Source organism: Melopsittacus undulatus, chromosome 10 (genome assembly GCF_012275295.1).
Source record: "Melopsittacus undulatus isolate bMelUnd1 chromosome 10, bMelUnd1.mat.Z, whole genome shotgun sequence".
In the NCBI taxonomy this organism is placed as follows: domain Eukaryota; kingdom Metazoa; phylum Chordata; class Aves; order Psittaciformes; family Psittaculidae; genus Melopsittacus; species Melopsittacus undulatus.
This window is the reverse complement of record NC_047536.1, coordinates 34,811,806-34,827,532: the sequence shown is the minus strand read 5'-3', so window position 1 is coordinate 34,827,532 and position 15,727 is coordinate 34,811,806. Positions and strand designations below refer to the sequence as shown.

Genomic DNA, 15,727 nt, shown 5'->3' with positions numbered 1-15,727 from the left:
CAATTATTTATTCAGAATTAGATCTCAAAGCATCTGGATTGAAACCTGAGCTCGGGATGAATGCAGCCGGGATTGGGCTCAGTGCCGTGCTCGGGGCAGCCTTTGAGGGTCACTTCTGGGTGCAGAGAGGGGCTCTAGAGCAGGTGTATGCGGGCTGGGGTCCTGCCTGCAGCAGCAGCACGGCCGGGGGGGCTCCACCTGCCCCGGCTTCGCCCCCAGCTGTGTCCGTGGGCTCGGGGTATCCCCCGGACGGGAGGCGCTGGCCCCGCTGTCCGGTTCCCATTCCCGGCTCTCAGCGCCGCTGCTTTCGCAGCTCCAGCTGCCGGGTTTGCAGCCGTCAGGGTGAGAAACGGCTCCCGAGCTCCTGCACCTTCCCCCCGAGGCTGCAGGCTCCGGCGATCACGTTGTATTTAGGGCAGTTAATGCAGCAGCCGCTCACATTCCTGACTTGGTTTCTCTGAACGTTCCTCCCCTCCCCAGTCCTCCGGGAAGCGAATCACGGTGCTCCATCCCTTTGTCTAACGAGGAGGCTGCAGGCGGGAGGTGCCGCCCTGAGCGAAGAGGATTCATAGATCATGGAATGGTTTGGGTTGGAAGGGCCTTAAAGCTCCTCCAGCTCCAACCCCTGCCCTGGCAGGGACCCCTTCTACTGGAGCAGCTGCTCCAAGCCCCTGTGTCCAACCTGGCCCTGAGCATCCCTGGTGCCTCCTGCACCTGCGGCCTCCTGCCACACTCTGCAGGTTTTACAGCCATGGGGTATTTGTTGCCTGGGTCAGCGCTGCTCGAGGGACTGTGGCCGTGTCCCGGCTGGAACGATCCCAATGCTCCCACGGCAGAGGAGAGGATGTGGTGATGATCCCATTACCCCATCATCCACACACCCCCAGAGCTGCGGTGTTAACTGTGCATGACGGACACCGCTGCTCTGTAACGGAGCCACGGGGCACAGGGGGCACCGCTCCAAACGTTATCTATGTCCTCATCCCACCGGGATGTGCTCAGGAGCTGCGGGAGGTGCAGTGTGGAGCATCGCGGCTCAGAGCCGGTTCTAACGCTAACCCACAATAAATCCGGTCAGACTCGGGCCAAGTCCCTTTAATTGCTCCCATTTGTTAAGCTGATTAACAATGATGAGCGTTCGAACGGTTCCAGCGCAGCCGAACCCGGGACTCGGCGGAAGGATACAGGAACACGGGGTTACCGGTGGCGCTGCGGCCCGCGGAGGCCGCCGGGACCTTTGCCCTCGGCAGCCCATAATAAGTAGCCCCGGCTGCTTTACGGCGGTGTCGTGCTGTTGGCCTCTCGCTTTCCGGCAGAGTGGCGCTCTCCCCGTTCTCCCGTGCTCCCTGCCTTACGGCACGGTGTCGTGCGGCCCCGGTTGTTGGCGACAGTTCCGCGGCGGCGGGGCCCGGCCGGTGCCATGGACGTGGGGGAGCTGCTCAGCTACCAGGTGAGGGACGGGAGGGACGGGACGGGCCTGGCCGTTGGTGTCGGTACCGCCGCAGGGCCTGGCCGTCGGTGCCGGTACCGCCGCAGGGCCTGGCCGTTGGTGCCGGTACCGCCGCAGGGCCTGGCCGTCGGTGCCGGTACCGCCGCAGGGCCTGGCCGTTGGTGTCGGTACCGCCGCAGGGCCTGGCCGTCGGTGCCGGTACCGCCGCAGGGCCTGGCCGTCGGTGCCGGTACCGCCGCAGGGCCTGGCCGTTGGTGCCGGTACCGCCGCAGGGCCTGGCCGCTGGTGTCGGTACCGCCGCAGCTCCACGGCTCTGCCGTGCGGAGCGTGCCCGGTCACGCTTGCAGGACCCCGGGACGGTGCCGAGGCCTCTCCCCGCCCGGGGCACGAGGAGCCCCGGTGGGCGCCGGTTACCGGGGCTCCCGAGGGCCGCGGCCGTGTTGCTGCCGGGCCCTGTCCCGAGTGAAACCAGCGCCGGGTTCTGCCCTGTGCTCTCGCTCTTCCGTCCCCTCTTCCCGGACAAACCCGTGCGGTTCTCACCGGAGCCTCGGGACAGTTCCCGTGTACCCTGTGTGTGTTCCGCTCCCGGTGTGGGGCTGTTCCGTGTTCAGAGCCCGGTGCTTTCACTGCCTGGGGCTGGGTTCGCATCCCCGGTGGCTCGGGGCCGGTGCTGCCGTTCTGGGTGGCAGTGTTGGCTGGTACCTTAGTGCCGGGCGTCATCCCAGCACCGGAGCTGTGTGACTCCATCCATGTCTTGATTCCATACACGGGATTCCTTATGGAATCCCTTCCTACGTGCCCCCGGTGTGTGTTGTGTGGACACCGTGTGTGGTCAGAGGTGGAAGGAGCCTCCTGCTGCAGAACACGTGTGTGTGTCCGGAGGGTGCTCCTGGGAGGTGCACGGGGGGGGGGGATGTTGGAGGTTACCTTTGAGCCTGGGAATTTCACCATCTCTGAGTTCAGACCTCCCAAATCGGGTTAGGGTTGGGGTGAATACAGGTGAGGGGAGTGAGGAGCAGGAGGTGGATAAACGGCTGTGCTGGGAAATGGGATTCCCTTCTGCGAGGGCTGAAAGATGGGAACGGGAATTGGAAGGAGCAGGTTTTGCTGCTTCTGACCCATCAGGTGTCTGCCATGGCTGGTTCAGGATCTCCTTTACCATTGCTGCAGGGGTGGCACTGGCTGTTGGGGGCGGGTGTTGTGCTCCTCAGCCCTCTGATTTTAATCTCTTGCTGCAGATGAATCTGTCTCCTCAGCACAACCCACAATAATTGCTTTACTCTTGCAGTGGTTTGAATTTCTCTCCTCTAAATGCCTGATCTGTGCCCTTGCTTAATCAAGATGATGTTCTCCCTCGCTGCCAAGCCTGGTGTGGAGGATTTTGGGCACTGTGCCACCAACTCAGCACCACATGTGGGGAAAAGGAGCCTCTTGCAACAAAAAATACAATTAAACAGCACCTGGCAGTTTATACAAGCTCAGGAATCCATAAACTTTATGTGTTGCTGCAAAACAGTTGCAGATGGTCTGAGCTGATGGTTAAATATCGCTGCTGTTCTGCCCAGCTCCTGCTCTGGTCTCCCATGACGGGGGGTAACAGGACAGAGCCAACCCTGACTCTTCCTGGAGATCCCTTCCAGTTGGGAGTAATAAAGGAGACTGCTTTAACTCCCATTCAGTGCAGCTCTTGCTGCTGTGAGTGATCATTACAAACTGCTCATTTTTTAATGCACTACTGGTAAACTCAGCTAACAGAAGCAGCAGCAGATAAGGGGTGAGGTTTGACTGGGGCTGGGCCATCTGCTCATTGTGGGAATGGGCTGAGTGTGGTTTGTAGTGGGATGAGTCCCTGTGGATCAGCAAAGGCACAATGATTGCTGCTGCTGTAGCTCATTCCCTGTACATCTGCACTGGAATGGGTGCCCTGGTGCAGGGGCCGCTCAGCTGTGTAGGGTTTTGACTCGGTGCCTCTCATCCTGCTTGTGGATTCAGACATGGAGCTGTCACTGGCCCCATGTCTGCGTGTACTGCCTGGTGTGCTGGTGCATGGGTACCCAGCTAAGCTTTTAGTGTACTTTTTGCTGTGTTATCCCTGGCCATCAAACCAGGGTAGGGAAGGTCCCGGCCCTGCAGGGTCTGCGCTCCTCAGGGTGAGTCTGCAGAGGATGTGGTTTCCTTCTCTCTGACAGTAATAATCCATCTCCATGGGAGTACAGTACTTGTGTTTCGGTTGCCTCAGCTTGTGTGAGTTTGAGCTCGTGGGGCTTGCTGAGGTTTCTGGGTTTTCCTGGTACCAGTTCCCAGTTTTTAACGCTCGGATCCTGCACCATCCGAAGTGTGGTGGTTCAGGAGCAAAACCCAATCAAATTGTGATTGATCAAAGCTTGGTTCATCACCAATGCTGAGCACAAAACGAAGTTAGTGAGGATGCCTCTGGAGCCTGGGTCTGGCTCTCAGGTCCTGCCCTGGCAGCTCCGGTGGCGCTCGCTGCTGTGGCAGCTCAGGGCACACTGCGGCCGCTGCAGGAGCTGCATCACTTAGGAAGATTGATTTCAGGTTTCATTAACAATTTCTGAGCTCGCAGTAACGAGGTTACGTACAAAGCAGATGTCTCAGTAATGTGAAACTCCATTACTGAGGCTCCTCTAAACCTGCCTGGTGCTCAGAGGAGGCTGGAAGCAACTGGGAGCCTACACAACATTCTTGGATCTGATGGGGTGCTTAATCCTGGTATTAATGTGCTGTCAGTGCTCTGAGGGAGACTGGGGCCCTGGGCAGAGCCTGTCCTGTGGTTGGGGTACGGTTGCTGCCATGTCTGCTGGGTGCTTGTGTTCCAGGGGCTGTGACCAGTGGGTGCTTCTGGGGCAGGTCTGTGCACACCGAGGGTCTGTCCTCACTGCAAAGCACGTATGGCTGGGTCTGGGAGGGAAAGGTAATTCCCTTCACCAGTCACGAGCTTTTGTTTACTTGTATTTTATAAATGTCAGCTTCTTAAAGCCCTTTTGTATTTGCTGCTTTTTGTGTGGTGATATCAGTGTTAGATTGAAATGAAAATGTCTTTGGAATAAATTACTGTGAATGCTCCGCACTCAGTGGAACGGAATTAAGCTTAACTAACAAAACAATTCCAGGCTGCTCTGCTTGTGCCTTTCCTGATGAATCCCAGCTCCTTGCCAAATGCACCTTAGCACAGCTGATTATAAACCCCACATTTCATTTAGCAAATGATGAACTTTCCCTTCCCTACCAGAAAGCAAAACTTGTGCAGATGTGCATGAAGCTGTGACACTGTTTAAATGAATGTGTTTGGGCACAACATCACTGTGCGGATGGTGGGACACTGGCACAGGGTGCCCAGAGAAGCTGTGGCTGCCCCATCCCTGGCAGTGCTCAAGGCCAGGTTGGACACAGGGGCTTGGAGCAGCTGCTCCAGTGGAAGGTGTCCCTGCCCGTGGCAGGGGTTGGAGCTGGAGGAGCTTTAAGGCCCTTCCAACCCAAACCATTCCATGATTCTCTGGTTCTATGGCCATACACCAGTGTCAGCACTGCAGTGGATGTGCTTAATTCTTGGTGGTTGGTGACAGTCCTCGAGCAAATGCAAACCTCAGGAGAGTCAATGGGCAGAGACTGATGCTCACCTTGAACCAGCAGCCCCTGACCATGGGGGTGCCTCCCTCCAGCCTCTGTTCCTTGGTTTCAATAGTGCTGGAGAACAGCAATATTCTGAGTGAGGTTTTGCATAACATCAATAACAGAAGGAAAAACCTTAATGCCCACTTAATGTGTTTGCTGGGAATTCAATTACTGCCTATTGCTGCTCTGTTGCAGCATTAATAATTGCACACAGGGCAGCTCCATAATTTATCATAATGATTCCTGGGATGTGTGACAGAAGATTCCTCCCCCCGACAGTGCACAAATACAAGAAGGATAAAGCAGTTGAGATGAGGCAGGATGTAAATGCTGCTGCTGAGGATGTGCTTGGAGGAAAGGGCTTGGTGGCATGAGGGAGTTTTCATTTAGGTTTGTTGGGGTGATGTAGCCCCTGCCCATGGTCCCCCCCTGCGTCTGACACCCCCGGTCCCTCATTACAGCCACGTCTCACTGAGGGCTTTGTTCCTCTTTTAATGCTTAGGAATGAGTGTGGGGTGAGGCTCTGACCTCCTGGACACAGAGCAGCCAGGGCAAATCTTGTGGGGCCTTTTGCTAGGGGGTTCAGGATTCCCTGTTCCTGTCGCTGTGTGTGATGCTAATCTGTCATGGAGGGGGTCGGGATGAAGTGGCTGCTATTGAGTGAGGGGAAGGACGGGGACCTTTGTGTCTGTAAGGGCACCGAGTAAGGAACATGTATTTACCACAGGTTGTTCCTTAGGTGATTCCTTTAGAAGAGCACCTTTTCTCTTTATTGGGTTGCTCATTGCTTGGGGAGGGTTTGAACTCCTGGTTGCTGACAATGACACAATTGTTCCTAAATGGATCTGTGAAATTAGACTTTAATGTACCTAGAAGAGAAATAATAGGAATTTGCTTTTAAAAAAGCCCCAACCACCCCCCCCTTCCCAACCCCTTCTGGCAAATGAATTTTCATTTCAAACAATCTCTGGGTATGTGTCTACTTCCCAGCTATTGAATTATGAGCTGAGTAACTGCTTTAAAAGTGCATGGGAGCACTTCAGAAGAGTTTAAAGTCCAGAATGTTCTGTTCCTAATGGAAGTGGGAATGGCAGACAGGATGTAGGGAGGAAGGAGATGGATAACGGGTTTGAACAGGTCTAGTTGGGGCCAGCACCGAGAGCTTCAATCTGTGCTAATCAGGAGCAGAAACTTGATTCTGCCTCTCCCTGAAGTGGTGATCACCTGGTAACCCTGCGAACAGCCAGTGCCAGGCTGCTCCAGCTGGATTCTGGGTGTACCGGGCACTTTGGGGCCCTCTGGGTGCTATGGGCATTTTGGTGCTGTGTGGGTGAAGCCTCTTGTTGGGTTTTGTTTTACATCTCCCCCAGAGCAGGGTTTTCCTTGGAGCAGAGCTTTCCTTTGCTGGCCTTCCTTTCCATGGAGGTGAATAGCTGCTTGATGCTGGCCTGTGGTGCACACGTTGGGATTGGGATTGCAGTGGGAATGTTTTATGAGCAGTGATGGGAAGTCGAAGTATTTTTCCTGTGGTCATTGTTCCTAACACACAGGCTGCTTTCAAGTGGTAAAGAATTAAGCTTTGTTTTCTTGTAGGTGTAAAGTGTGGGCTACTCTGTTCCAGCCTGGTTGTCCTTCAGAAAACTAAGAGGCACCAAACTTAATATCCTTGTAGTGCTTGAGGGGAGAGTTTCTTCTTCTATTGCAAATGCTGCCATCTGTTTTTGCCTAACTGAAACCACAGGATCAGGGTTAATGGACTTTTTCCTTGTCCCTGGCAAATTACCTGCAATTTTGACAATTAAATAGAAATTGTGGCACAAACTCATGGGTCAGTGGCTGGGGCTGGACTGCTGCCTCGGAAGCTGCAGCCTTTGCCTGCGGAGATGTTTTCCTGGGAATGGTGTTCATAGATCAAACAAGGTAGGATGTTGACACAGCTCTTGGCAGAGGCATTCATCTGCCCATGTGATGTTCCACTTCACTACATTAATTTCCTTTCCCATTTTCAGAGCTGTTGAGCGCTGTGTAAGCAAATGTTTGAAGCAACTTGTAAGAATGTCCTCAGTGTGGCTTGTAATGCTGGAGTTGTGCCTTGCAAGGGTTGCACTCATTCCTTTCCTTTCCCTGCCTGTAGCCTAACAGGGGGACAAAAAGGCCCCGTGATGAAGAGGAAGAGGAGATCAAAGCCCGTCGGAAGCAGGCGAGCACACGGGAGCACGGCCGTCACCGGGAAGAGGAGTCTGCTGCGCTGGAGGAAACGGATGACGAGAAGAAGAAACTCCTTCAGATAATTGAGAGGGATGGGGAGGAGGAAGAGGAGGAGGTAAATCACCAGTGTCCTGGGGGAAAGGGGAGGCAGGGAAAGGAGCAGGCACTAAATCACTTCTCCGATATCCATTTCTTGGCGTGCAGATGATGAGACCAAGTGGTGATTTCCACATGCTTCATGCGGTGTGAGGTTATGGTTTTACTTCCCTGCCCCATGGAGGGGTCATGAATTCCAGACAGGGCTTCTCACAGATATCCTTGAGGGCTTAAGGGGGGGCAAGAGGGAGGGGGAAGGGAAAACTTTCAAGCTTAATCTCTGCTTTAGGCTGGAATTGCCTCCTAAAATGTATTTTTAGGAAGCAGTTTGTGTTTGATCCCATTTCCTCACTGCTGTTCCTCAGTGCCCCAGCCATGCAGCACCTCCCCTCTCTGGAGCTGTGCAGCAGCAAATAACCATTCTGCTGTGCAGGAAAGGTCTTGGGTCAGAGGGCGGGTGGCAGCTGTCAAGGGTAAATGATTTCAAGCCTTTGAGACAGAAATCCAATGCAGCATTGGCCTTTCTGCCAAGGGGCAGGGAAAAGATCACTTTATAAATGTGACACGTGGATTGGTATAAATCTTGAAGATATTTGCTTCCTGCTGCCTGGTTGATGAAAGCCCAAGTGATGCTCAGCACCGCAGGATCACGTAGGTTTGTAAAGTATCATTGTTCTCTGTGCACAGCATTGCTGGCATTCCTCTCTGAAAGGCTCCCTGGTTTTTGATGTTGAGCTATTGCTGTGGCAGTGGTTGCTGATAGCAAAGGATAATGCAGGATTTCTGTATGGGTCAGCTCCTGTGAGATGAATGGGCTCAGACAAGGTCCTCTGACTGGTGGAGCCTCGTGGATTTCTGCAGTGCACAAGTCCCTTGTCTTTGTCAAGCAGACTTCACGCATCCAGACATCTTAAGGGCTGACTTCCAAGGTTCCTTTAGACCCAAAGTCTCTCATTTATTATCTTAAATGCAGTTGATGTAAGCGCCATTAAAATGTGCTTTGTAGCATGGAATCTGCTGCAAGGAGCTAATCTGTGGGACGCCGCAATACTGAATGCAAATGAAATGAAGATACAAATAGAGGAGAGGGGAGAGGTTCCACAAGAAATCTGTATTGGCAGTGTTATAATAGAAGTGCACTGAAGTTGTGAAGCCGGGAAGGTGGGAGCAGTGTGTTTGAGGCGCAGGAGCTCTCAGTGCTGTGCAGTAAATATGTGCTGCCAGCTGAGAAACACCCTGGAAGCACTTACAGAAAAGTACTAGAGTAAAATATTGATTTATTTTTTTGCCTTCTGAAATGAGCTGTGAAAGCTTAGCCAGGTGAGGAAAACACAAAGAGCATAAACTGAGGGTGGTTAAATGCAGAGCTGCGCAAGGAGGCAGCACAATGGGCTTCTGGAAAGAAACCGTCCATGGGCATGAAATGTACTCTGGTGCATCAGAAGCTAAAAGCCTCAAGAGGTGCTTAATGGTAATAATGGTTATGGAAGAGCAGTGAGAGGAAGATGAGCCATTGCAGGGCTGGTTTGGGGTTCTTCGTTGATGCTCAGGGTCAGAAAGGGTCAGGAGCAGTTCTGGTTCTTTTCCAAGATCATTCCATCATAAATCCTGGTTTAATGACAATCTGACTTACAGGTTTTTACTCTCAGAAACTTGCTCAGGTCTGGGTTGGAGTAAATCCACAACTAACAGTAACAGTGTGGGGGTTTTGGCAGGTTTCTGACCCTGCTGGGGTGGCAGCTTGTTCCTGAAGGGTCTGAGCCAAGCCACAATCTCACCACATCACTGTGCTCTTGGTTTTTCTGGGAGTTGTTCCAGCCATCCCAAGCTGTTTTGTGCTCTCTCTGGTTTGGTAAGGAGGAGCCTTTGGATGAAAGTTCAGTGAAGAAGATGATCCTCACCTTTGAGAAGAGATCTTACAAAAACCAGGAGCTGCGGATCAAGTTTCCTGACAATCCAGAGAAGTAAGATTGTGCTCATCCCCTGCTGCCCTTTTCCCTTTCATTTTAGGTTTCAGCCCTGAATCAATTTCTTGACTATACATGTGTTTTTACTTACACAAGGCTTAAGTAACAGCAGTTATAACCGTGTTGTTCTAAACTGTATTTGAAACTAGACTTGTTGACACGTCTTGCCTGGCATCTCCTGGAGGGTGCTGGGCTGTGCTTTGAGGAGCACTGGGCACTGAACATCTTTCCCTTTTCCTTGACCATATTTGCATCTCCCCAGGTTCATGGAGTCTGAGCTGGATTTAAATGACATCATCCAGGAGATGCACGTGATTGCCACAATGCCGGACCTGTATCACCTGCTGGTGGAGCTCAACGCGGTGCAGTCCCTCCTGGGGCTGCTGGGCCATGACAACACAGATATCCTTTGGTTGCTAAAGCAGCTCTCGTGAGAGAGGCTTTCTGCAGGCTTTGCTGGAATCTCCTATTTCCTGCTCTTACAGGCTCCCATGTTTTTCTCTTCTCTCCCACCACACTGGATTTATGTCGTCTTTTTTTGTCCAAGTGAAAGTCTTCTCCCTTCCAGTAATATTGATTCTGCATTTTTTCAGTGCTGTTATTCTCCTTTCTTGTTTTATAACCCTTTCATCTGGGTGTGAGTGGCTGTGTTAGGGTGTGGGCAGATGAGAGCACAGGAAGAGCTGAGGTGTGGGTTTAGCAGCTCCTTGAACTGTGAACAGCCCTTGTCTGGAACAGCCCCACGGAGAACAGAACCAGTTTATCCCTTTCTCCTGAGGCTGTCACACCATCAGCTGGTTGCTGTGGGCTCCCTCATTGCAGTGCCATGCCTTGGCTTGTAGGTGTGGTGAATTCTTAACGTGCCCACACCTTCGCTTTGGTGTGCTCAGAGGTTGAGGTTTGAGTAGGCCCTCCTGTTACGGAAATACCAGAGGTATTTCCATGCTGTGTGCCCATCCCTTCTGCCTCTGACCATCTGAGGACGTTCTGGGGAGTTTTCTGTCTGTGCTGTCAGAGACTTTGGTAGCTTTGAACAAGAACTGTGTCATTTTTTGGATATGCTGGTGCCTTGATGCTCAGCCGATAGGTTGAACTATGCCTGGCTTACTGCTGGGCACCCTTTAGAAGCAGAGCTCAGCCTGTATTGCTTGGTGCATATTCTACAGTAAATGAAGCTGGGAAATTGTGACAAGATGTGGGAGCTGGTATGTCTGTGTCCTGACAGACGCTGGTAGATGGAGGGAGCAGTGAAGCCCAGCAGAAAGGGCTCTAGATGTAGACATGGGACTGCTGCAGCTCTTCTTCTTCCTTTTTTATTGATTCATTACCTTAGAAAAGTGATTTATTCTTTATTTTTCTTTGTGTGAAGCAGCAGATAACACTGACCAGCTCTTCTGGTGTGTTTTGAAATAGGCAATGATAAAAGGACCGTTGGTTCTGAATGTTGTGGTCTGATGCACAGGTCTTGGTTTTCTTTTTTAGCCCTTTTCCTTAGTGCCATGTACGAAGCATCCATCCTTCATTCTTTCTAAGTGGGGGCAATGATCAGCAGGTGGAACCAAAACATAAATATTTGGTGGCATATTGATTCATATTAGAAAGAGTGCTTGTGTATGTGGGTGTGTGACTGGCATCTGCCTGAGCCTTGGTGTGGTGAATGCTGGTCCCTGCAAAACACCAGCCACCACAGGTTCCCTTATCCGTGATCTGGAATGGGAGTCACTCTCAAGTAAGCATTTGTTAGGGATTTACTGCTGTCCCATGGGAAGCTCCCACGTGCATGACCAGCTTCATGGCTGCCAGCCTTCCAGATGTATTTCTTGCCAGGCACTGCAGGTTTTTGTGTCTCTGAACTTCTCATTCACAGGGAGGAGATGAACTCTGCAGTAACAGAGCTGGTCCAAGGCTGGGGTGCATGGGAATGGAGCTTGCTGTGTTCTGTCAGCCATGGAGAGCCATGTCCTTGGGTCACTGCTGCTGTCAAACTCTTGTCACAGTTTCCACTGTGAACTCTTTTTAATGGGTTTGCAGCTTGCCTGACAGTCAGTGCAGGGCTGGGGATCTGGGAAAAGTGTATTTCTTGTTCTAAAACTGCCACAGTGTTTTCAGACCCATTGGAAGCAGGACACAGGCTGTAGTAGTGCCTCTCCTGTGTGCCACTGCTTGTGTTCGGCGTACAAACACTGATGGGTGAGGCATCCAGACAAAACTCAGTGGATTCAGCTCAAGTTTTCTAATGACTTTTTGTTAAAACAAATAGAAAAGGATTAAAAAAATACTTCTTCAAGGAGAGAACTGAACAAATGGCTCTTCAGATGCAATTAAATGTGGTGGCTTGAGGAACTAATGCAAGGGGACAAAAGCAATGTCCAGGGGGAGCAAGTAATCTGCTGAGTGATTGGTGCAGTTTTATACAGCACAAGTGAATGAAAGATGATCGCCAGTGAGATTTAGTCATGACAGACAGAAAAGCTTCAAGTGAGTTTTTGCTTTTCTATCTCCTAAATTTTATAGGACGACAGATGCTCTCACTGGAAGCCTCCACAGAAGCTCCCTCCCAGAAGCAGGGCGAGCTCCTCTGCCTGCTGAGCTCTTTGCTGAGCTCTCTCAGAAGAGCCTGGCTCTGTTGTCCAGCAAGACATGTCCTGTGTCTCAAGAAAATGCCAGATGATTTTGACTTGGTTGAGGTGGGGATAAAGGCAGTGGTGGTGTTGCTGCTGCACGTCTTCTGCAGCACCTAGACACAGGTTACTTGGGGTTGGGACAGGCAGCTCTGTGAGTCTTCCCTGAGACTTGGTAAGTCCTGAGATTTCATACATCTTGCTAAGAAAAGGTGTATGAAAATGCTTCTCCTACCACTGCTCATCTCTGAGCAAATGTACAGGCAGAGGGACCAGGAGAATCCTTGGCATGGGCCCTCTAAAGACATTCATCACCAAGCTGTGATGAGGACGTGCTGAGAGCTGTGTCTCTGGTTCTGCTCCAGCAGGATTGATCAATGTGTCTGTGAGCACAGGGAAGGGGGTCTCATGAGGTGCAGAGTGTCTCATAGAACTGTGTTATGCAGCCCAGAGTTAATGAGTGGGAATGGGGCTGGCAGGAGCTGTGCTGTTCCCTGAGCTCCATGGAGAGAAAAGCGTGCTGTTCCCATTGGGTTGGGCAGGGGGAACACCCTGCTCCTGCAGCTGCTGTGTTGGGCACATCCTACTGGGTTAGTGAGGAGACTGCTGAGAGCAGGACACCCAAATCAGGTTATTGAACTCATTTCTCTGCTTACATCCAGTCTTACAGACAGTGCAGGATGGCCTCTGGTTACACCAGTGCTAGAAGTTTTGATCTGAAAAAATGAGCATCACCAAGAAAGAGCAATGTTGCCTGATGCAGCGAGCACAGGCACATCTGGCTTTACCATTCTAATTGTTGGGATTCCTGGATTTGGTGCTTTCAAGGACTATGCTGATGCAATCTCTGCTCTTGGCTCTCGTGTTCCTGTGTCCACAGCTGCAGTATTACCACTTGTTTTGGATCATGTTGGGAGTATGCTGAAACAAGCAATCTGCCTCAGATATTAAATGTGTCTGCCCCTCTGTCAGTTGTCCTTAACGCCTGGCACATGTTTCCATAGCAGTGGTAGACTTGCTTCAAGAGCTGACGGACATCGATACTCTCCATGAGAGTGAAGAAGGAGCAGAAGTCCTCATAGACGCTCTGGTACGTTGTGACCTCCAGGAATGTCAGTGCTTGACGTCTGCTGGAGCACTCCTTTTTGGAAGGAACACGTTTGTATTGCAAAACCTGCATAGGCTGGAGGTTGTTTTGTGTGGGGAGGGAGCCTGAAGTGATGTTTGTGCCTTGGACTGTGTCCTGCTGAGCTTCATTTGCATTTCTCTTCCTTCTTACAGGGCAGGGGTGACCTGTTCACCTGTGAAAAGCTGAAGTTCATGGCAGGGCTCTGATCTTTATCTGAAGGACAACGGGGCCACCGTGAGCTCTCAGTCTGTCCTCTTGCACAGGAGTCAGTTGCCTTCTACCCAGGAACTCCTGTTTCAAACCCCAGATCTGTGCTTGAGCTGGAACGTTTTGTTATAGGGAGGGTGTGTGGTTTTCCTAACAAGAAGTACAAGTTTTCATTTAACAGAGGAATGCATTTTACAGGTAGAGGAGGGCTCAGAGGCCATGATCCTTTTTGGTGTAGAGGTTAGACAACCTATGTGCAGCAGAGGCTGCATGGCTCACTCTCCTGCCTGGTTAACCCTCTGGAGTGCCTCTTGGGCTCTGTGGTGGGGGACTTCCCCTTTCCTGGCATCTGGGCTGGATGCAGGAGGAGGATGCCCTCTGGAGAAGTGATGCCCCCCAAAGCCTGAGATCTGTGGGTCTTGCGTTTGGGCAGCTCCTGCTGGCGAGTGCTGCTTGTCTGAGTCCCTATGGCTGTGCCTTGTTCTATAACTATCATGTTGAGATTGGACGAGTGGGAATTAGGGGTTTTCTTTGTTTGGCTGCTCTGTTCAACAATCCTTTGTGTCCAGTCCCTGTAGTGTTACCTCCAGAGGTTAAAGATGGTGGCCCCGAGCTATGTTCCTCCAGCTGCCCTCTGGGCTGTTGTAATTACTCTCCTTTGTGGGCAGATTGATGATGAGGTGGAGAGGAGCTGCTGCAGAAGATGTTTTCTGTGAAGTGTGCAGAGAGGTAGTAAATCAAGTGAAGTTCCTTCTTTGTTTCCCTTGTCACTGATAATAGCAGAGTTCTAGAGGCTTTATTGTCCTCTTTGAAAGGGACAGGGCAGGCACATCCTGGGAGAAGTGTTTAGATCTCTGCTTTTGAGGTGACTTTTTCTTTCTTTGAAGAAAGTGGGTGTAATGCTGTAGGGATCTGGGAAGATTGCTGCACTCCCTTCCACACCAGCTGATACTTGGACTGCTTCCCTGTGTTCACTGGGCCCAAAGCTAGTAGTTAGAATGAGAAATGGTATTTTGTTTAACTCTCCCAAGCTCATAACCTCAATGGGAAGTTAGTCAAAGTCAGGTGGACTCCACACAACTGCAGCCTTAAAAGCACACTTAGTACTTGTGCTGGCTTTCTGGGGAGGAGGCCCCAGCTGCAGATGTGGGTTCCTGCTCGTGATGTTGATCTCTGGGTCTCATTGGCTTGCTTGGTTCATTCAGCTTGCTCGGACCAAGGGAGGCTTCCACTGGTCACCATTCAGCTTCTGGATGTGAGGCTGTGTGTGTGAGCATCTGTCCTTCAGGTTTCTGTACCTCCTAAGGTGGAAGATAGAACAGAAATATGGGCAAACCAGTGGAACCAGTGGAAACGGAGCTGCTCAAAGGGCTGCCAGCCTGCACATGGTGCCTCCCACTTGGCATTGCGAGGGATTATGCATCAATCAGGCTGGTTCAGGAAATGAGACTGTGACAAGGTGCATGTTTTCCTCCAGATGTTTTCTGTTTAATCTGAAACACAAAAGTTGTTTAATTAATTAGGGCAAACACAGCAGCAGATCTACCCAGTGATTCCTTTGTTTCCTCAGAGATTTTAGAGCAAGACTGCTAATGCCTTCTGCTCGTGCCTGACAGGATGCTTCAGTACAGCTTTTATTATTAAACCCCCATTCTCTCTCCTTCATCTTCCTCTTTTTCTTCAGTCATCCTTTATCTTTTCTCTTTCCCTGGTGTTCAGGTGGAGGGCCAGGTTGTGGCCTTGTTGGTCCAGAATTTGGAGCGCCTGGATGAAAGTGTGAAGGAGGAAGCTGATGGTGTCCACAACACACTGGGTAAGTGGCTGCTGCCTGTCACTTCTTTCTCGATGTTGTACAAAGGGGGTGGGTTATCCCTCCCCTTCCTTCCCTCCCTCCGTCCCCTCTGAATTGCCCAACACTACCATTGAGGACCTAGTGCAGCTTTTCAAGCACAGCTGAAGCTTGTGGCAAAGCCTTGTCCCCTGTGCCAGTGTTTGGTGCCTGACTGTTGGTAAGGGGCCTCCTCCCAAAGTGGGTACACAGGGAAGTGCTGCCGCACAGCTCAAGCTGCACCAGGAGATCTCCATGGCCCCTGTATTTGCTCTGTTCTTACTGTGAGCTCTACTCACTCGGTTACAAGAGCTGTTTATATCTTAGCAATATATTTAACTTCCAGATAGTAAAACATTTGCATTACCTGTAAGTACATGATTACCTCTCCCCAGTCTCAGCACAGCACAGTAACTGCTTTGCAGTGTGTGGCTGTTATTAGCGTTTAGACCATAATCTGGGACTGTCATCTCCCAAGGACTGGAAGAATGAGGGTGACTGGAAACATGAGGTTTGGAAGTTTTGCTGCTGCTGTTCCTGTTAGTTTAGTTCTGAGCAGTGAGAACTGGGAAGTGTCTTGGGCTTCTT

General features: G+C 51.2%; 1 protein-coding gene across 1 annotated transcript in view; it reads left to right on the top strand.

Moving 5' to 3' along the window:
• The first annotated feature begins 1,420 nt into the window (after nucleotides 1-1,420).
• Nucleotides 1,421-15,727, top strand: part of CTNNBL1 (catenin beta like 1) — a 41,433-nt gene continuing 27,126 nt past the window's right edge. Inside the window, exons 1-6 of the mRNA XM_034066915.1 lie at nucleotides 1,421-1,450; nucleotides 7,218-7,406; nucleotides 9,245-9,351; nucleotides 9,617-9,756; nucleotides 12,968-13,065; nucleotides 15,031-15,124. Of these exons, the coding sequence (XP_033922806.1) occupies nucleotides 1,421-1,450; nucleotides 7,218-7,406; nucleotides 9,245-9,351; nucleotides 9,617-9,756; nucleotides 12,968-13,065; nucleotides 15,031-15,124 (658 nt within the window). The remainder of the gene's footprint in view (nucleotides 1,451-7,217; nucleotides 7,407-9,244; nucleotides 9,352-9,616; nucleotides 9,757-12,967; nucleotides 13,066-15,030; nucleotides 15,125-15,727) is intronic.